Below are 19571 nucleotides of genomic sequence, written 5' to 3'. Positions count from 1 at the left end.
AGCTATTCCCGGCTGCCCTATTGGACGCCCGGTCTGGTCGCCGGCCGTCAAGGTTCTCACCCGTGTCCCACTTTTTCCCTGGCCATCAAGGTTCTCACGATGCGAGACGGGATTCAAGCGGCAGCCGCGATTAGAAGGTGCCAATCAGGAAGGCGGGCCAATCTCTCCCATCCACCATCCTCCACCTCCCTCCACCTCCCTCCACCACAGCACGGCAGCCCGGGACCAACCTTCAAGGTTCATTTTCCCGCGCCGGTGGGCCGCCCCGTGGACCTCGACGGGCTTGGAAGCCATGGAACCCACCTCGCTCCGGTCGTTGGTCGCTGCGACAATCCTGCTCCCCGTCGATCCGTCCTACCTACCACCTATCCATTCCCCCCCCCCCGGCATCCATCCCACGGGGTCCATCCATCCCACGGCGCTGCTGAGCTTGCTAGTTACTTTTTCCATGCTGTCAGCTTCTCCTCTCCCTCCTCCTCCTCCTCCTCCTCCACCACCACCTCCCTCGTCCCACCCATCCTGCAATCCTGCACTGCCAATCTCCAGTCTCCCTTGTCTCTCTCTCTCTCCCTCTCTCCCTCGGCAGCCCGCATCCTCTTCCCCATCTCTCCTCCCGTGTGGCCAACCACGCTCGCCTCGCCTCCCCTCGCCTCGTCTCGTCCGCTGTGTAACCCCCGCGTCTGTTTCTTCTTTCGACCTTGTCTTATGTGAGCGAGTTCAGCTGGCACGAGACATCGGACCTGGGACTCACAGCTCGGCGACCGCGGGCCTGCTGTGCGTGTGAACCCTTCTGGCTCGGGACCCTCACCCCCCCTCGCTCCCTTCTCCTTTCTCGCTCTTCATTGGGGCTTGGTCGCTTGATTCCCACGATCCAAACCACCGGCGAACCTTTTTACGTTTCCTAAAATCGAACCACGCATCTGCACACCCTCCCACGCTCGCGCCGCGCGCCTTGGGGTCATATCCCGCACGGGTTTTGTCCCCACCGAGCTTCCGTTTCCGGCCTCTCGGGATTCGCTTCGTGGGTTGTTAAAAACCAACGACACCGCCCATCCCTTCCGGAAGCTCAGTCTTGTTCATCAACAAGCGCGCGACCCACCCTGTTTAGCTAGCCACCTTTCCGTCTCGCCATGGTTCGCCTGCTCTTTGCTCGCGCGCCCGCCCTCTGCGGCTTGCTGGCCGTTGCTGGCGCTGGCGCCGTTGCCCCGACCGCCCGGCCCTTGGCACCGCGCGAGCCCGACATCAACCCGACCGTCGCGGAGCCCAATCCCGCCACCATCACGGCCGTCTCGGAATGCCACCTCCACGGCACCGTTCAGTACTGCCAGGCTGGCACCACCGAGTTCCGAATCTCGGGCACCGTGACGGCCTCGTCGTACACGGGATGCCATAACCACGGTTCCGAAATGTAAGCTCGGCCCCTCGCTCCCTCTCTCATGCATCTTGGTTTCGCGTCTTTGACTTGTCGCTCACACATGCTCACCGTAGATTCTGCCGGGCGCCCACGGGAGAGGTCCAAATCATCGCCGCCCAGGCCGAGGCCACTCCCACTCCCACTCCCACTCCTGCTCCCACCAGGGCCCCGGCTACCTCATCTAGCATCACGGCCGTTACGGACTGCCATCTTCACGGCTCGGAGCTGTACGTTGTGTTTTTTTTTTCTCTGGCACCCTTTGCACCATGTCCAACTAACAACCTCTCCCAAGGTTTTGCATGGCCGGTACGACCGAGTACGAGGTTCACTATTCGGTGACGGCGACCCAAGACGTGCCGCCCGCTTTCACGGGATGTCACAGCCATGGTGCCGAGATGTAAGCCGCAAAGGTTCTTGTCTTGGGGAAGCGTGAAAAAGGTTGCTGACGATCCTAGGTTCTGCACCGATCCTGATGGCGAGGACGTTGCCGTCCACGTTGTTGGTGCCGAAGAGGATGGGGACGACCACGGCGGCGACGGCGACCACGACGACCACGGCTCATCGTCGGGGCTGAGGTGTCACTTCCACGCCGGCGTCGAGCACTGCGTCGACGAGAACGGCCGGACGGTCGAGAGAACGTGCCAGCGTATCGACCGCGACTACAACATCCGGCTGCGCGTCGGCCTGCTTTTCGTCATGTTGGCCACGAGCTCCATCGGCGTCTTCGCCCCCATCCTGCTGTCATCCTTCGTCTCGCCCAAGCATGTCTCGTTCACCATCCTGCGCCAGTTCGGCACGGGCGTCGTCATCTCGACGGCCTTTGTCCATGTAAGAGCGACCCGAGCCGGGCGTGTGAGGGATTCGGGCGCTGACCGCGCATAGCTTTTCACCCACGCGAACCTCATGTTCCAGAACGACTGCCTCGGAGAGCTGGCGTACGAGGCCACGGCCGCGGCCATCCTCATGGCCGGCCTGTTTCTGTCGTTTTTCGTCGAGTACCTCGGGAGCCGGCTCATTCAGTGGCACGAGTCCAAGGCGCGCGATGGCAGCGTCGAGACCCCGGGCCACGCGCATGCCCCGGTCCGCACCGACATGGTCAACATTGCCGTCCTCGAAGCCGGTGTCATCTTCCACTCGCTGCGTACGTGCACCCCGCCCCCCCCGACAGCGAGACCTCGATCATCTCCCCTCCTCGCCATCCGCTAACCCTTGGCAGTCATCGGCCTGACCCTTGTCGTCGCCGGCGACACCTTCTTCCTCACCCTGTTCGCCGTCATCGTCTTCCATCAAATTTTTGAGGGCTTGGCGCTCGGCACTCGCATCGCCGCGCTCGGCCGGCCCTGCCCCACGTCTGCCGTGCCTGCCGGCCACGGCCACGGCCACGGCCCCGCCGCCCCGACCGACGGCCACAACCACCCCCACGGACACGAGCATTACCACCAGCACGACGAGCAGGCGGCCCCGGCCGCCGCCGCCACGACGGAGCCCAAGCGCACCATTTCGGATAACGAGGCGACGAGCACGCACAGCTCCTCGACGACCGAGGGCAGCGTTTGGGCCGACGGAGCGTTGATGCGCAAGAAGCTGCTCCTGGCGACGGCCTTTGCGCTCGTGACGCCGTTGGGCATGGCGATCGGCATCGGCGTGCTCAAGCAGTTCAACGGCAACGACCCGTCCACCATCATCGCCATCGGCACCCTCGACGCCCTCTCGGCGGGCATCCTCGTGTGGGTGGGCGTCGTCGAGATGTGGGCTCACGATTGGATGCTCGGCGGCGAGATGACGCGCGCCAGCCCGCTGCGCACGTTCCTGGGGTTGACGGCGCTGGTGGTTGGCATGGCGCTCATGAGCTTGCTGGGCAAGTGGGCTTGAGGCCTTGCGGCCTGCAAAAGACGGGGCGGAGGGTGTTTTCGTCCACGCCTTTGGCGTGCATGCTCCAAGGGCATCTTGGTTTCCTGCTGCTACACATAGACGGGTTGGGAAGGGAAGAGGGAAAATAGGGCGTGGAAAAAGCAATCCTGGTTTTCTTTTGGGAGACCTTTTGGGAGTTGGTGGGAGTTGGCGGTGCTTTGTTTTTCGTTCTGGCGAGCGTTCCATGGGCGGCGTTGGTCGGGTGGGCATCGTTTGTTTGTCGCGGTCTCTTTGGTTTCTGTGTTTCAGGCCATGTACGTACACCACGGTAATACGGTCCAGCTGAAGATACCAATGGGAGAGAGAGAGAGAGAGACGTTATTAGCGAGTCACAATTGTCTGCATGCATCACTCTACTAGTCGTCTTGAGCTTTTTTTTTTTTTTTTTTTTTGTTTTTTTCTTCGTTTTCTGTGTTGACCTTGTTATTTTTCTTCCTTTTTTTTGGCAGGTTGGTTGGTTGGACGTTTCTTTGCAATCTTTTTGGCAACATGGCGATGGCGTTTTCAGCACACAAAGTCCACCCACCCTAGGGCTTTCTGCTGGTTTCACCACGTACTACTAGTTATTACCAGTTGACTAGTTATTCCAAGGCGACTAACGAGTGTGTCCCTCCATGCGCCCCCATCATGATCGACGCAGCCAAGCCGTCTCGGCTTTCCTCCTTGGGAACAGCGTCCCAAGAGAGCTGGGAGCCGGGTTGTGCTGCCATCGGGCGGTGCCCTCTTGCAGCTCGGCGACGGTCATGAGCGGGAGCCGGTCACTTGTCATGAATGATAAAGACTCTGAAGGCCTTTCGACCGGGCACTCTCCGCCCAAGGCCCGGCCGTCTCCAAACCCGGGCGGACCGGAGAGCTGCATGCGGAGGCCGGAAATCGGGAAACGCGGGGCTCAGCGGGGGAGTGACGTAGCGTTCGGCCTATGGCCTACGGCCTACCGTCCGTCCAACCTTTGCTGCTGGGAATTCGCCGTGATAGGAACGCCGAGCCCGGCGTTGGCTGCGGAATTTACGTCAAGGGCACCACACACGACAAGGAGACGAAGCAGAGACACACCAGACATGCATCGCGACGCATCCTGGTTGCATTCAACCCATGCCGTCGTCGGGCAGCATTCTTGGCAAATCCTCCCCGCTCCCCTCGGCCCCCCCCCCCGCGGGAACCACGGATGAATAGGTCCAACGAGGGGTCGCGGGGGAAGGGCAGCGCGTCATCCTATGCCCTTTTATCCCTCGACTCGCCATTTGTCCATGGACGTTATGAATAGGGAAAAACGGACTCGGCATGCCCGGCGATTGGGTGACCGGAGCAAAAAAAAATCTCGAGCATGCGGAGGAGCCCGACTCTCTGTATACCCGACCCGACCCGACACACCTACACACGCTCACGCACACAGACGCACCCGCACACACATGCACATCCACCCCGGAGCCTGCCGAGGAAACTTGCTCGTCTGTTGAAAGGGAGACGGGGAGAGGGGGCGGCCAGGGAAGAGGGGAGAGGGGAGGAGGGGGATCTTGGGCATCTCCTTTCATGGTCAGCGACAAGCAGCCAGGCACCAGACGAGGGGGGGCCGGCAGAGACGGAGCCTCGAGCTTTTGGTGGCTCTCTCGGCTCGCTCGACTGGCCGACGTCGAGGCCACGGTAGTCCGCGTCATGCAAGGTGTAGCGAACGGGAGCCAAGCGAACGATGGGGCTGAACAGCTGGTGAGGCGCCATTGGCTCGTTGGAAGCCCAGCGAATGGCCTGAACTGCTGGCAGCGGAGGCGCAAACGTTAACGGCGCCATGGGGCTCTTTGAGGGGGGTTGCATGGGATATACTTATTGGAATCACCAGCATGAGAGGGAGAGAAAAGAGAGAGAGAGAGAGAGAGAGGGGAATGATCGTGATCAACGCTGCCCTGTCGTCGCGCAACGCCAGACACGTTTCGTTCAAAGCCTTCAGGGGCTGATCATCGCACGCACGCACGGCTTGCTCATAACGAACAACCCGCCGTATTCCCTCGTACCTGCAACCGTCCGGCGTCCGTCCCCAAGAGCAACCCAAATCGTCCCCGCCATGCCCAACCTCGTCGCCGTCGACGTCTCGGTCACCGACCGTCGGCTCCGGCTGGTCTTCTCGGACCGCGCCGTGGCCTCGGCCTACGATGCCTACCTCCGCGCCCAAGACTTGCGCCCGCATCAGCTCCAAACCATCCCGGGATACCGCGCCTTGCCCCAGTACAACCCGGCCGCCCGGGCGGTGACGCTGTCGCTGCCCGATTTCATCACATGGTGAGCACCACCGCCGGATGGGATCGTCGACGGGTCGATCCGACAAAAAAGGGAGGCTCGCGCTGACACGCCAAAACAGGTTCATCACGTGCCGCCTCCCCGACGACGAAGACGCCGTGACCTTTACCTTCTCGGACGAGCACGCCGTGCGCGCCACCCGCTGGGTCGACTCGCTGCTCCTGCTCGAGCCCGTCCCCGGCTCCGCCCCGGAGGAGTGCACCATCCCGTCGCGGCCGTCGTCCGCCTCGCCCGGGTCCCCGCCGCCGCCGCTGCCGACCGCCACCGCCGCCGCCGCTTCTTACTCGCGCCGCCGCAGCAGCCCGCCCAGCAGCCCGCGCGCCCGCCGCGACACCCGACCCGTCCTCGTCGGCCACCACCGCCGTCGCCGCCCCGCCGACGCCCACCCTCCGCATCGCCAAGCAGCTGCACGTCCGCCGCCTGTGGAACCGCGCGTACCTGCTGCGCCGGCTCGAGGACCTGCGGCGCCAGGCCGTGCACGCCACCACGCTGGCCGTGGCCAACGCCGCCATGGCCGGCACGGGGTTCGTCGCGCCCCCCGCGCCCGCGCCGCCGCCGGCCGCCGCCGCGTCCGTCACGCCGACCAAGAACCGCAGCCGCGTCGGAAGCCCCGTGTGGAGCCCCGGCGGCAGGATGCCCGTCGGCCTGGCCGTGTCTGGAGGCATGATGCAGAGGGGGGATATCTGGTGGTGATTGGCGCGCCGGTGACGGCTCTTTGTTTTTTTCTTCTTCTTCTTTTTCTCCTCCTCCTCCTCCTTCTTCTTCTTCTTCCCGTGCCTGAACTCTCTTTGTTGTATTTATCCTTGTATATATATATGCCTGGGCGGGCGGCAGAGAAAGGAGGGGTTGGGGGGTTTGCTACCTTTGCTTGGCTTCTTGTTGGTATGGGGGTTGGGCTTGCTTTTGCGTTTTGGTTGGGCTTGTTTGGATACCTCAGGTAGGCGAGATACCAGGGAGTCATCATCGGGAGGGTGTCTGGTGCGGTCCTGCTTGGGTTTTATTTTTTTTTTCTCCTTGTTTTACTACTACCATGGCTCATGGCGTTGGAGGAGAGCTTCTCTTGAAATGAAAAGGTGAAGAAAACGCCGGCGTTGGTGCTGGTTCCATGGATGTTGGATCTGGGTTCCATGTTGCGCGTTCTGGCGTTGTCCTTGAACGGTGTCCGCGCCCCAACGACTCTTACTCACTTGGAGGACGGCGGCTTGTCATCAAGCCACATCCGCGGGTCATCATCACGCTCCGGAGAGCAACGTCGGGTGATGTGTTGTTGACATGTTGCTCTCCAGAAGGCCCATATCGTCTCTCGGCGCCGAGGGCGTGGCCAAGAGAAAGCCGCAGCAAATATAGCAACAGCTGAAGCGCCAGCATCCAAGCCACCAGCGTCAGGATCCCTGCTCGCCTTATGCGGCGGTGACGTGGGCCCCGTCGATCATGTTGATGGACATGCCAACACCACCACCAACTCGGCGGTGGGTGGTCTCACGCAGCGGGATGGGCCTCGGCTTTTGAACGACAAGCCACATTGTAAACCATGTTGTCTCAGCCACGGCGCTCTCTCCTCCGTCGCGAGCATCGCGCCCATATCATCATCATCATCATCATCATCATTGCGTGCCTCTTCCGTTAGGGTTAGGGTTGGGATGGCGAACACCCACGCCATGACGCTATAAGCTCGGGCTGTCTCTCCGCCGAGTCTATTCTTGTCTTTGGAAACAAAAAAAAAAAAACAAGGCCTGAGCCTGACCGACATTCTGTCTGGTCCACATCCGCTATGCCGAGTTCCACCCTTGGCCGCGGAGTGGACAAAGACTGACTGACTGACTACCGATGCTTGACTGCCCCAGGGCCAACCCGGGGCACGCCGGCCAGGTCCAGAGCCCCAGGCCCGTTGTCCCTATGCTCGGTTGATCCTCCCTGCCTGTGTGGCAGTCGGCACATGTCAGGTGGCCTTGTATCCCGCAAGGTGCTCGCAGCTTGCGTGAAAGCCGATATAAGAAGCCCCTGACCCTCGCCCACAAAGTCGGCCCGTGAAGCCCCCCCCCCCCCCATCGACCTGGAACATCTTGAACAAGCCTCACGCCCGCCGTGGAAACCATGGAGATATTCCCATGGGCAGGATGGCGACTTCAGAAAGCGGCCCCCCAAGCGTAGACGGGGGGGCCTCTCCATCATTTCCCTGCCCTGCACCATCGCCATCGAACCACCTCCCCCGCGGCGCGGCCCAGCACGGCTGCGGTAGCTCCGGCCACCAGCAGTGCAGAATGCGCCCCGATCGGCTCCCCCCGCTCCAGATACCGCATGCCTATGCCACAAGACCGGTTTTGCTGGGGAACCGCCGAGGCACGGCGCGCCGAGACCAACCCATCTTCTTCTGCCCGTCGTCGTGCTCCTACCTCACCTACAGCCCTCTGCCGCGGCTGCCGCCCCGCCAGCAGCTCGTCGACTTTGACGATATCGACGTCTTCAAGTTCTATCACCCCTGCGTGCTGCCTCCCTCGCCCTTTCGCATTCCCTGCCGGCAAAACATCGAGCCTGCTGCGCTAGGCGACGGCGCTCCCAACCCGCCGCCGCCCTCCCGGCGGGACGAGAGAAGCGCAGAGCAAGAGCCGGGAGGGTCCGGCGGCGAACAGGGAGACGGCTCCGTTGGCGGCCCTTGCTCCATCGCCGATGCGGACCCAGATGCCGTCGCGTCGCCGTCCTCCGCCCCTCCGCCGCCGCCCCCCGAGCGACGACGGCCGCCGCTGTTTGACTGGGACGCCAGCAGCAGCGTCTACCCCAACCCCACCGACGCCGAATACCGGCTGCATTCGGGACATTCGGAGCGCGAGGGGCCCGGAGGGTGGGGCTCGATGAGAAGCCCCCCCGGCTGCAGCCCGAGAACCTGCGGCGAACCCCCGTTGACGCATGCCGAGCCGGGCCACGCGGCGCTGGCCGAGCTCTGGGGCGTCATCGACGAGCTGCTGGCCGAGCGGACGCACCCGCCGGGAGACTGCGACGGCACGCTCTGCTTGGCCGCGGGGCCTTGGGAGAGCGCGTACTTGGCGGAGGGGCCGAACGGGGACGAGGCGCACGACCGCCAAAGCCCGGGACAGGCCACGGCCCCGGAGCCGCAGCAAATCCCCTGGTGGAAGCTGATTCGAGAGGGGCTATCGCCGTACGAGTCGCCTTGACGTAAGAACCGAATCAAAGGGCAGATGGCTTGGTAACTAGTATCACCTAGGCACCGGAAGTTGGCTTCCCTGGACCCTCAAACCCTGGAAATGGCTTGGGTTTCTCTTTTTGTCTTCTCCCACGCCCTGTCTTTTTTTTTTTTTCTTTTTTTTTCATTCCCCGTGTTTTTGTCTTTTTTTTTTTTTGGTCCGTTCTCTTGGAGTTTCTTCTTGTTTTTGTTTTCTGCGGCCTACCTCGGTTGTGCATCCTTGTTCATAAAGCTGCCTTTGCCCTCCCTGTAGCTCCAACGAGGTCGACTTTACGGCTGTTGGTCAAGTAGGCAGGTAGGTAGAATAATCATAGGTCTCAGAGCGTAACAGAAACAACCCAGCACGCCCCCGGTACCGCCAGGCTCATGATTTCACATGCCCCTAGCCCGATCTACCTACACAGTAGTAACCCTTTTCTCTTTGGGGGTCTTGTACATCGCGCCCATCGGGTTACAGATTGGTAAACGATTGGCTGGTGAGGCCCGATGGAGCCGTGTTCCACCGCGGTCCCGCTGCGACGTCAACGCAAGGGCGGAGCAGGGATCACGGTTACAGCGTACGCCGAGCTACGTACTACTTACTACACTACTATCCAAGCAAGTACTATATATTTCATAGCCTCTTTCGCTTGGAATCGCGCAGTCTCGTCTTTGACCTTGTACCCCTTGTACCATCCCGTTGTGCCATCGTCCTGAACAAGGCGACGTAACATGTCGGAACCCATCATCTTGTTCGACATTCCCAGCCGGGAGCCGCGTCGCTGCTGGACGCCCAACCCCTGGAAGAGTAAGCAAAAGCCCCGGCTCGGGTCTTACGGACCTTATCTACGCTAGGTATCTAACTCTTGCAGCCCGCATGCTGCTCAATTTCAAAGGGCTTGAATACCGCACGGAATGGGTAGCTGAATGCCGCTTCTGTTCGCCAACCACGTCCACCCGCTGACTCTTTGCAGCTGGAATACCCTGAAATCCGGCCTCGCCTGGAGCCTCAGTACGTTTCCCTGGGATTCCTGATTCATCCACATCTCTCCTCTCCAAACTCGCCAAGCATTCATACGGGTGACCTCAACCCCTCCCCACCCCAGCCTCCCCCCGAACCCCGGCCCCAACGTCATGCCCTACACGATCCCCGCCGTCCGCCTCCCCGGCGGCGAGTACGTCATGGACTCGCAGGCCATCGCCGAGCGCATCGAGGCCCTCCACCCCGCCCCGTCGGCGCGGCTCGACTCGGCGCCCCTGGCCCGCCTCTGCGACATCATGCCGCGCCTGATGCCCGCCATCCGGCCCATCTTTTACGTGCGCGTGCCCGGGCGCATCCTCGGCGAGGCGAGCCAGGGGTACTGGAACCGCACGCGCGGCGAGCTGGCGGGCATGCCCGTGGAGGAGCTTGCGGCGCGGAACCCGGAGGCGGAGTGCTGGGACCGCGCCGAGGAGGGGGTCAAGGAGGTGACGGCGCTGCTGAAGGAGGCCGGGGGGCCCTTCTTCCTGGGCGGGGAGGCGAGCTACGCGGATTTTGTGTGGGGAGGGTTTCTGATCTTTTTGAAGAGGCAGGGGCAGGAGGTGTACGAGGAGCTGCTGCGGAGGAGCGGGGACGGGGAGGTGCACCAGAGGTTCCTCGAGGCGCTGGAGCCGTGGACCAAGAGGGACGCGGAGTGAGAGGGTTGGACGGAGGGCCGCTGCGAGTTTTGCCTTTCTTTTCTTTTTTATTTTTTTTTTTTTTTATTTTTTGTCGTCGCGAGATAGTTATCCTCGGGGTGAAACGAACGGGTACCCTCTCTTTGCTATAATAATGATCAAGTATATCTCTAGAAAAGCACTCAGGTGATAGGCCCTGGGTCACGGGTTCGACGCCTGCGGCCTCGATCTCCTCACGAGACGAGGAAGCATCTTCTTGGAGCTGTGATTACCTGCGTACCCGGCTCGCCGGGCTTCGATACAATGGAGAGGCGAGGGAAGGATGGTCTACGGGAAGCACGCGGACAAGACGAGTGCTGAATCCTCTGCCTCGATTTGTGCTCTCGTCCTTTCTCTCACGATCCCGTTCCTAGCGGTGGTGACGACGGACCGCGGCGGGATGGTTACACCGCAGGCATTACGACAAGCGTTTTCGGGTGTGAGGCTCTAAGAACTGCCGTGCTCAGCCTCACTTCTCACCCTTGCGTGTTCAGCCGCACGGGAGCACCGCCGAACCATAAGAAGTCCCCCCCCCCCTTTTTTTGGGCCGCCATGATGACCCTTGCCAACCCCCCCTGACGACAAGCCATGGCGACGCTACCATCCAACAACGATGCTGCCGTCCGGTACGCCTACCGGCGTCTCCCGCCTGGCGTCTTTCGGCTGTTCCGGTTCGCCCAGGCCGCCGACGACGGCCCTCTCTTGGCCGCCTGCCTCGAGACGCCCTTGGACGACCCCGTGCCCTACGAGGCCCTCTCGTACTGCTGGGCAGGCCACGAACGCTCGCTGACGCCCGAGGAGCGCGAGCGGCGCTCCAAGCCCGACCGGCACGTCGTGGTCGTTGCCGACCTGGCCGGCGCCGCGGACGCCGGCGGCCCCAACGTCCTGGGCGTCCTCCCCATCACGGCGTCGCTGGAGGAGGCGCTGCGAGCCCTCGGCCTGCACACGGCCGCGCCGCTCTTCGTCGACCAGGTGTGCATCAACCAGGAGGACATGGCCGAGAAGGCGCGCCTCGTGCGGCGCATGGGCGACATCTACGCCTCGGCGGGGCGCGTCCTGGCCTGGCTCGGCCCGACGAGCCCGGACGCGGAGGCCTTCTCGGCGCTCGTGAGCCGCCAGGAAGCGCTGGGGCTCGCGGCGTACCGCCGCCTCGACGGCCACGACGACGCCGCGTTCGGCCTCCTCCGCGAGGCGGTGGTGAATCCATCGCGGCCTGTCGAGGCGGAAGAGGCGAAAGAGGAGGAGGAGGTGCTCCGCGAGGACGCCGCCGCCCTCCGGGAGTCGGTGGCAGGGCTGCGGCAGGCGGCCGACTACGCGCCCCTGCGCGGCTTCGTCGACGTCTTTTCGCGCGCCTTCTTCGGCCGCATGTGGATCGTGCAGGAGGCCTGCCTTCCGGCCAACGTGCGCTTCGTGTGCGGCCGCGCGTCGTGGGACATGGCCGCCGGCGAGCGCGCCCTTCGGTACCTGATGCTGTTCCTGTCGTACAGCACGGCGAACCTGACGGCCGCGGACCTGGAGAGGCCGTACCCCGCGGTGGACGACTACGTGTTCGCCATCGCGCTGTGCCGGTTCGCGAACCGGCTGTTCTCGACGCGGCGGTCGCTCCGCCGGGCCGGCGCGGCGCGGAAGCCCCTGTTCGACCTGCTGGTCGCCTTCAACGTCGTCGACGCGGCGAGCAAGCCGTTTGAGAGATTCGACGCGAGCAAGTTCCGCGCCGGAGACCCGCGGGATTGCTGCTACGCCCTTCTCGCGCTGCTGTCGCCCGACGACGACGCCGTTGGCCGCGTCGTCGTCGACTATGACCGCTCCCCGCAGGACGTGTTTGCCGACCTTGCCGGGGCTCTCGTCGCGGGCCGCCCCGACCTTGTCCTGTTCGCGCAGGACGACGGCGCTTCGGCCGACCGGCTGCCCGGTCTCCCCTCGTGGGTTCCCGACTGGACCTCGCAGCTCCGGCTTCCGCGCGGATACGTCTCGTCGAGCCAGCCCGCCTTCGCCGCGGGGGGCGGCCCTGCGAGCCAAGGCGAGGGCGGGGATCCCTGGGCAGGGACCGCCGCGCCGCACGCCGAGGAGCGGACGCTGGTCATCCCCGGGCGGCGGCTCGGCACGGCGATCCAGCGCGTGGGCGAGCACGTCGCACGCGAGGCGGCGTCGGCGTCGGACGTCGAGGCCATGGCTTCCCAGGCCCCTTTTCTCTGCGAGATAGAGTTCTTTTGCAAGCTCGCGCTCGCCCGACAGGCGCAACCGCCGCCGCCGCCGCCGCTCTCCTCGCCGCTCTCCTCGCCGCCCGTCCTCCCTTCCACCCCTTGGCTCCTCGCCACCGGCGGCCGGGGCCTCGCTCTCGTGACCGCGTCCAAACCAGCGCCAGCACCAACGCCCTCCTCCGCATCCGCATCCGCATCCGCGTCCGCGTCCGCAACAACCGAAGCCTTGCTCGGCCCGATCCTCCCCAACGGCACCCCGCTCCTCGGCGCCGCCTACGCCCTCTGCCGCGCCGAGCTCATCTCGAAGCGCCGCGCCCTCGAGCGCCTGCGCTGGCGCGAGCGCCAAGCGGCCGTCCTGGCGCCGCTCGAGGCCCGGCGGCGCGCGTATCGGGCGCGCGGGCGGGCCTGCCGCGCCGTTGGCGCCGCGCTGGCCGCGCTCGGGGTGGCGGCGGACGAGGAGCGCGAGGCGTCCGAGTTTGTGGGCAAGTTCCGTCGGCGCCACGACGAAGCCCCGGGGCAAGGCGAGGAGGGCGCTGGTGCCGCCGGTGACGGGGAGGGCGATGGTCGTGAGGGCCGGGAAGGGAGGGAACTCGGCGGCGGCAGGGGCGGCGGGGGCGAGGACCCGGGGCTGCTGTCCGACCTGGACGACGACGCGTCGAGGGAGCAAGCCGAGGCGGAAAGGGGCCGGCTCGGCAGGGCCATCGACCTGCAGGTGGGCCGGCGGTGTTTTGTCACGCCCGAGGGGTTCGTCGGGCTGGGGCCTCGAGGGATGCGAGCCGGGGATGTCGTCGCCATCCTGAAAGGCGTGTCGACGCCCGTCGTTCTGAGGCCCGCGGACGGGTCGGGCGAGGAGGGAGCGTTTCGCTGCGTGGGCGAGGCGTACTGCTACGGGGTGATGGATGGGTCATGGACGGCCGGTTCGCCGAGGGAATTTCGCATCGTTTGAATCATCAACCCGGGTAGAATCACTACTGCGTAGCTTCTTGATCTATGTGCGTACGTGCTATCTACCAGCGCTCCCTGTCCCGCCCAAACGTGTTGGGACCCTGCGGCTTGTTCGCCAGCACCTCCTCGATCTCGGCCAGCACGTCCGGGGTCAGCTTGTCCACCAGCTCGAGGGCCTTGATGTTGTCCACGAGCTGCTCGACCTTGGTGGCGCCGAGGATGACGGTGCTCACGTTGGGGTTCTTGGCGGCCCAGGCCAGGGCCAGATGGTGCACCTTGTATCCCAGGCGCTCGGCGATGGCGGTCAGCTTGCGCACCTTTTCGATCTTTGCGCGGCCCTGCTCCGTCTGCAGCTCCTTGACCGTGTTCTCGAAGAAGGCCTTGTTGGTGGCGAAGCGCGAGTCCTCGGGGATGCCCTCGTTGTACTTGCCCGTGAGCAGGCCGCTGGCCAGGGGCGACCAGATGGTGGTGCCGTAGCCGTGCTGCTGGAACAGCGGGGCGTACTCGACCTCGAAGCGCTCGCGGTGGAAGGCGTTGTACTGGGGCTGCTCGACGACGGGGGCGATGAGGTTGTGCTTGTCGGCGAGCTGGATGGCCTCGGCGATCTGGGCGGCGCTCCACTCCGAGGTGCCCCAGTAGTAGGCCAGGTTGAGGTTGATGGCCAGGGTGAAGGCCTGGACGATCTCGAGGAGGGGGGTGGCGGGGTCGGGGCGGTGGGCGAAGACGACGTCGACGTAGGGGGTCTGCAGGCGGGCGAGGGACGCCTTGAGGCCCTCGATGATGTGCTTGCGGCTGAGGCCGCGCGTGTTGGGCTCCTTGCGGCCGGTGCCGAAGAAGACCTTGGTGGTCAGGACGTACTCGTCGCGCGGCCCTGGCGCCTCGGGTCAGCTCGGGTCCGGTGCACAACAGGACGGAAGGAGGAGGGAGGCTCACAGCCCAGCTCCTTGAGGGCGCGGCCCATCTCGACCTCGGACGCGCCGTTGGCGTAGATCTCGGCCGTGTCAAAGGTTTGAATGCCATGGTCCCAGGCGGCCTGCAGGATCTGCTTGACGATGTCGCCCTTCTGGGTGCCGCCGTAGGTGAGCCAGCCGCCGAGCGAGAAGAGCGACACCTGGAGGCCGGTCCGCCCCAGGTAGCGGAACTTCATGCCCTTGGGGTCATAGGCGGTGGGCACGATGGGGTTGGCCATGGCGGAGAGGAGCTGACGAGGCGGGAGGGTGGAAGAGGGTTGGCGGACGCTGGTCACGAGGCTGGATGTCTCGAGATCCGGGAGTTCAACGCTTTAACTCTTTTGCTCTGGGCGAGGGCCAGTAGATGTGAGGTCGCGGATGACGAATGCGCAATGCGTCTCGGCCGTGACGACATGGAGGCCATGGAACCTCTTTTCCGCGCATCTCGGACTTTAAAGCGGGGCCCCGAAGCCAGGAGGGGCCCAGGAGGGGTCCCAGACAAGGGGAGGGGGAGGGGGAGGGGGAGGGGAGAGGGAGAGGGGGACGAGAGGGAGGCTTTGATGAATCCACCGCGCCGTCCGGTGGGTGGATTTGTCATCGTAGCTCTCTCGGCCGCCGCAACCCCAAGGCTCAACCTCAACCATCCAATGGTTTTGTTGCTGTTGGTTCCCCCATGCCTAAAACACGATGGGTGGCTGCATGGAGATTTCATGGGCTGTGACGCCGGTGCCGTGCGAAGAAGATGGCAGTTGCTGCGGCATGACGTTGGGGTGCTTTTCTTTTGGTTGTGTGTTGTGTGATTTGGAGAGGTCCAGGTCGTTGGGAACGTTGAGAGGTGGGTTGCATGGCGCGGGCCGACGAATCCCAGTCCGGTCCATTCCGTTTCAGGCCCGTCGGGATCCACCCAATCATGGGCCCCCGCCAAGCCCGATCGAGGGGCATCCATGGATTGGATAACGTGATCATCTCGAGTACTTGCATAATAATTCCATGGCACGGCTGCGGGATGACACCATCCACAGAGAAGCTGACAACAAATGCCAAAGGCAGCAAGGGAGGCTGTCATCACGTTGACCATGAATCAATGAGAGCACAAGCCACCAACATCTATAGTAGAATGCCCTCTTGGTCAGCTAACTAGCGATTTCGTCAGTACCCCGTCTAGAGGGATTCCCCGGTAATTCCATACCTAGGGAGGATCCCATCACAAGCCGGTTGGCCCGCTGGAGAGGTCAACAAATCGCAGGGCAGAACAACAGACCGTTTCCTCCTCAACTACAACGGGCAGGCCGTACATAGGATCCTAATCCCGAAAAAAAAAAAAAAAAATAGGGGAACTAGGAATAAAGATTGAATCTCCAGAAGCGCTCATGGCAACCTCGGCCAGCCACTTTGTTCACCGAGTCCCTGACCACCTAACTACCCAAAAGATGTATTTGCCAGACTTGCGGATGGCCGCCGTCGTACCGACCTCAGCGTGCAAGCCCGTGCCCAGGGGGCCGCGAAACGGCCAGCTCGCGTCGCCGCAAGACCTGCACATCAAGCACGATCCAGGACGTTGTCGAAAACGGCCAGGCTTGAGATTGCTAGCAAACATCACAAAGCTTGCCTGATCACGCATGGCTTGTACCGTCAAGACAAACTGTGCCCGGCAGGGTGGCGCAACAACCGCCCTCATCAGGCGAATCTCAGGCTTGGCGGGAATGGACAGCGCAGCGGTCTGGAAATGCTGTTACGTAGGGTACCTATGCGAATAAGCTCAAACGTGTCGGCGAGGCTGCCCATCGTTCCTCTCCTACCCCCCCGAGCCTCCCGCAGCCCTGAATGAATTACCGTACGATAGAACCTGCGTTGAAGCCCTCTCACGCGACAGTTTCGATTCCGTCAGCGCTTTCCAAGCTCTTTGCGGAGGATTGGACGAGTGATGGGCATAGTTGATTACCCCATGCCTGGACGCTGGAACCGTAGCAGCATGAGTGTATCGTGGGCGGGCCGAGGCGATAATACCTACGCTGCCGGGAATGAATAGGCCGACGGATACAAAGCAAAGGTGGGCGCCCGCCCGTGCCAGGATGATACAGAGGCTGCCGCAGCTTTCACCCCTTTGAGCCTCCTCCGCTTCTACGAATACTATCAAGGTATAGTAGTACAAATTAGGCAGACTGTGTTGGAAGCGCCCCGCTCGGCGCAGCGAACCGGCCGGCCAGTATTTGCACCTGGTGTCACCCGCCACCCCTGTGATTCTTCCACCACTCGATAATCAAGGCTCGGTGCGGAGAGGCAAAAAGTCCTCAAGGCGCTCTCGCAGCCAAGGCTCTCCGTTGGTCCCCCCCTCGTCATGCGATGCATCAGCGGCGCGTGTCTGTAGGCACATTGTATGGAGATCGTTAGGTATCGAGCGACTTCCCGTCCACAGCCGGTCATGTTCGATTCTATAGGTACCCTCCTGTACCGTAAATACCGCAAAGGCGTGATACCACCGGTGTTGCTCGGTGGATGTGGGCCAAGCCGTGACCAGCTCTGTCAAGCCACAGACAGGGATGGCATCCGATATCACGCTGGCGCTCACTCAGGCATCGTAGCGTCAACGTTCATTACCACAATACGGCAACAGTATGTACAGCAAAAGGGTATACATATGTACAAGCTGGGCATCCGCCGGCCCCTCCACCACGCAGAATACACACAAGGCCGCGGCCGAGGCCGGCACTGTCATGAACCAGGCGTCGAAGGCTCGTCGACGGCGAGCACGACTACAAGACACAGAGAGATGCACAGAGGGGTATCAGCCAGCCCAACCAACCGCCCAAGGCTCCTGAACGCCCGTTTCTACCCAAACCCTCCGAAAAAAATCAAACAAGAGACCAAAAAAAAAAAAAAAAATCAAACAACACCCCTTTCGCGCTAGCTGTCGACGAGATTCCGACGCCAAAGTCTGGACCGAGCCGGCTCTGGCTGCGGCTTTCGTATCCTCGCCGACGCGATGCTCCTTGACCGCCGCCCATCCGCTGGGCTGCGTGCCCGGCCCCGCCGCCCCAGCTGGACCCGGTGCTTCCGGGACTCGCGGTGGGCGACGATGGCCTGATCGATGTCGCAGTTGACAAGAGGGTGGCGCCGTTCGGGCGAGGCGCTACGGTGGCGCCGGTGATGCTCGAGTGATGACTTTGCGTCGGCGAAAAAAGACGCCACGCGGCTGTCGGGTTGGGAAGTAGGGATGCTAGAGTCAGAGGTATCGGTGGGAGGTGACGAAAGGGTCGTGGCAGTGGAGTCTTTGCAAGCCTCGGCTTGACCATCTTCGGAATCGGCATCCTGCTGGGCGTCATCATCGTCGTCGTCCGCATCGCACTGAACGCCCTTGTCGGCCGTCGCGTGAGACGTCGCGTCGGCAGAGCGACAGCAACAAGGATGCGAGTCGGGCATCGCGCAGCAGTCGGGCTCCGACTCGGAGAAGGACATGGAGCGCGCCGGCGGCGACGCGTAGTCAAAGTCGTGGGGCGCATCGCCGGCCGGCGACGCGGCGGACGAGTCGGAGCACATCGTCATGGACCGCGGAGACGCAATGAGAGCCTCCTCCTGCTGCTCGGGGTAGGACGGGTTCTCATCATCGAAGGGCTCCTCGAGCGGCTCGTCGACGAGAGGGCCTTCGTCAAAGAGAGTGGTGCCGCGCGAGTCGGTCACGGACGCGACGCTGCTGCCGGCGTCGGAGCGCGAAGCGGAATCCGACTTGTACCAGGGATGATCGGGAGGCAAGTAGGAGGCATAGTAGCGGACGAGGGAGTCGAGCGACTTGGTGCGGAAGAGCTGGACGGCGTGGACCCACTGATCGGTTCCGATAAGAGACGGGTTGCCGATGATCTCCAAGGCTGCCGACTCGAGCGTCTCGTTGAGCTCGTGCAGGCGCTGCTGCTTGCGGGCCTGGAGGAGCCGGTGGAACTCGTCGGCGTTGCGGGCCTGGTGAGAGATCTCATAGACGTCGTGGTGAAAGGCCTGAGGGTCGAGAATGGGGGACGGAACGGTGTTATAGCGTTCGTGAAGGGACCCGAAGAGGTCGTCCTTCTTGAGGCCGAACTTCCAAAAGGGCCATGTCCACGAGGTATCGCTACAGTCTTCCATCCTATGCTGTCCGGGGGGTGGCGTAAGGTGTGGTTGCGGGAGAGGGCGGTTTGCTGAGAGAGAGGGAGAGAGGTGGAGAACGGGAGAGCGCTGCTTTCAGAAATTGGTAGTTTTCGGATCGTTGGTATGCGGCTCGAGCCATCTAAGCAATGATGGAAACGGTAGCCATGGCGACGTGGAGATGGGGGATCGTTTCTTCTGGATGGTTGTGGGTGCGTTGATGGCAGATGGTGAGCGAGAAGGTGGAGCAGAGAGTCGGTGGCTGATCCCGTCTGGAGGCGGACGAGGCTCCCAAGGACAGATAACCGGGGGGGGTGGCGAGGTGTTTGGAAAGAATCAGGGCTGAGAGCCGGGTAGGGATGAGTGGGGCCTCAATGTTGGCTACCCGATGCGGCCAGGCCAGACTCCGCGGAACGCTAACGCCCAGGGCTTTCGGCCGTTTGGGCCAATCGCGCTCCCATCCTGATGCAACAAAGACCCACCACGGGCTTCCGCGGTATGCAGGCTCAGCCACGGGGCCAGTCAGAACGCGGCAGGTCCACCAGGGTGGGGTTGCACAACAGGCAGTGCCGCCATCCTGTTTGAACCGGCCCTACATACAACGTTAACAGCCAGTGAGCGGCCGGCGCGGGCCCGCTCCCACAAAGGATCCAGGTCATCAGATGGCCATGGCAAGTCGACTTGTCAGCCGGCACCGCGGGTGGGGTGAGACGATTTCTTTCCCTTCTACCAGGCCCCTCATCCTGCGTCATTTCTCCTCTGTTGGATTCCGTGACGTCTCATGCCTTCATTTCATGATCAGCGAAGCTGCATTTCGCCACAAGGCTGCACGGTTTCTACGGAGCGACCATTTCTCTATCCAAATGTCACCGTGC

At 62.9% G+C, this 19571-nt stretch overlaps 6 protein-coding genes across 6 annotated transcripts; 4 read left to right on the top strand and 2 right to left on the bottom strand.

The window, feature by feature from the left end:
* Positions 1–1130: 1130 nt before the first annotated feature.
* Positions 1131–3286, top strand: VTJ83DRAFT_145 (uncharacterized protein; the record flags this gene model as incomplete). Its single annotated transcript, XM_071007610.1, has 6 exons — positions 1131–1408; positions 1489–1641; positions 1707–1811; positions 1870–2242; positions 2297–2555; positions 2631–3286. 6 exons carry the CDS (start codon positions 1131–1133, stop codon positions 3284–3286), a joined length of 1824 nt encoding a protein of 607 aa, XP_070869498.1.
* A 1822-nt stretch (positions 3287–5108) lies between these two features.
* Positions 5109–6307, top strand: VTJ83DRAFT_144 (uncharacterized protein; the record flags this gene model as incomplete). The annotated part of the gene is made up of 3 exons (XM_071007599.1): positions 5109–5596; positions 5676–5961; positions 6017–6307. The coding sequence occupies 3 exons, from the start codon at positions 5109–5111 to the stop codon at positions 6305–6307; spliced, it is 1065 nt and encodes a 354-aa protein (XP_070869497.1).
* Positions 6308–7875: 1568 nt separating this feature from the next.
* Positions 7876–8784, top strand: VTJ83DRAFT_143 (uncharacterized protein; the record flags this gene model as incomplete). Its single annotated transcript, XM_071007588.1, has 1 exon — positions 7876–8784. One exon carries the CDS (start codon positions 7876–7878, stop codon positions 8782–8784), a length of 909 nt encoding a protein of 302 aa, XP_070869496.1.
* A 740-nt stretch (positions 8785–9524) lies between these two features.
* On the top strand, positions 9525–10469 carry VTJ83DRAFT_142 (uncharacterized protein; the record flags this gene model as incomplete). The annotated part of the gene is made up of 4 exons (XM_071007577.1): positions 9525–9600; positions 9665–9711; positions 9767–9804; positions 9899–10469. The coding sequence occupies 4 exons, from the start codon at positions 9525–9527 to the stop codon at positions 10467–10469; spliced, it is 732 nt and encodes a 243-aa protein (XP_070869495.1).
* A 3226-nt stretch (positions 10470–13695) lies between these two features.
* VTJ83DRAFT_141 (uncharacterized protein) lies at positions 13696–14822 on the bottom strand (the record flags this gene model as incomplete). The annotated part of the gene is made up of 2 exons (XM_071007566.1): positions 13696–14504; positions 14567–14822. 2 exons carry the CDS (start codon positions 14820–14822, stop codon positions 13696–13698), a joined length of 1065 nt encoding a protein of 354 aa, XP_070869494.1.
* Positions 14823–17487: 2665 nt separating this feature from the next.
* Positions 17488–18696, bottom strand: VTJ83DRAFT_140 (uncharacterized protein; the record flags this gene model as incomplete). The annotated part of the gene is made up of 1 exon (XM_071007555.1): positions 17488–18696. The coding sequence occupies one exon, from the start codon at positions 18694–18696 to the stop codon at positions 17488–17490; it is 1209 nt and encodes a 402-aa protein (XP_070869493.1).
* Positions 18697–19571: the final 875 nt, after the last annotated feature.

Source organism: Remersonia thermophila, chromosome 1 (genome assembly GCF_042764415.1).
Source record: "Remersonia thermophila strain ATCC 22073 chromosome 1, whole genome shotgun sequence".
NCBI classification, from domain to species: domain Eukaryota; kingdom Fungi; phylum Ascomycota; class Sordariomycetes; order Sordariales; family Chaetomiaceae; genus Remersonia; species Remersonia thermophila.
Note: the sequence above shows the minus strand (reverse complement) of the source record. Positions and strands in the feature narration are given on the sequence as shown.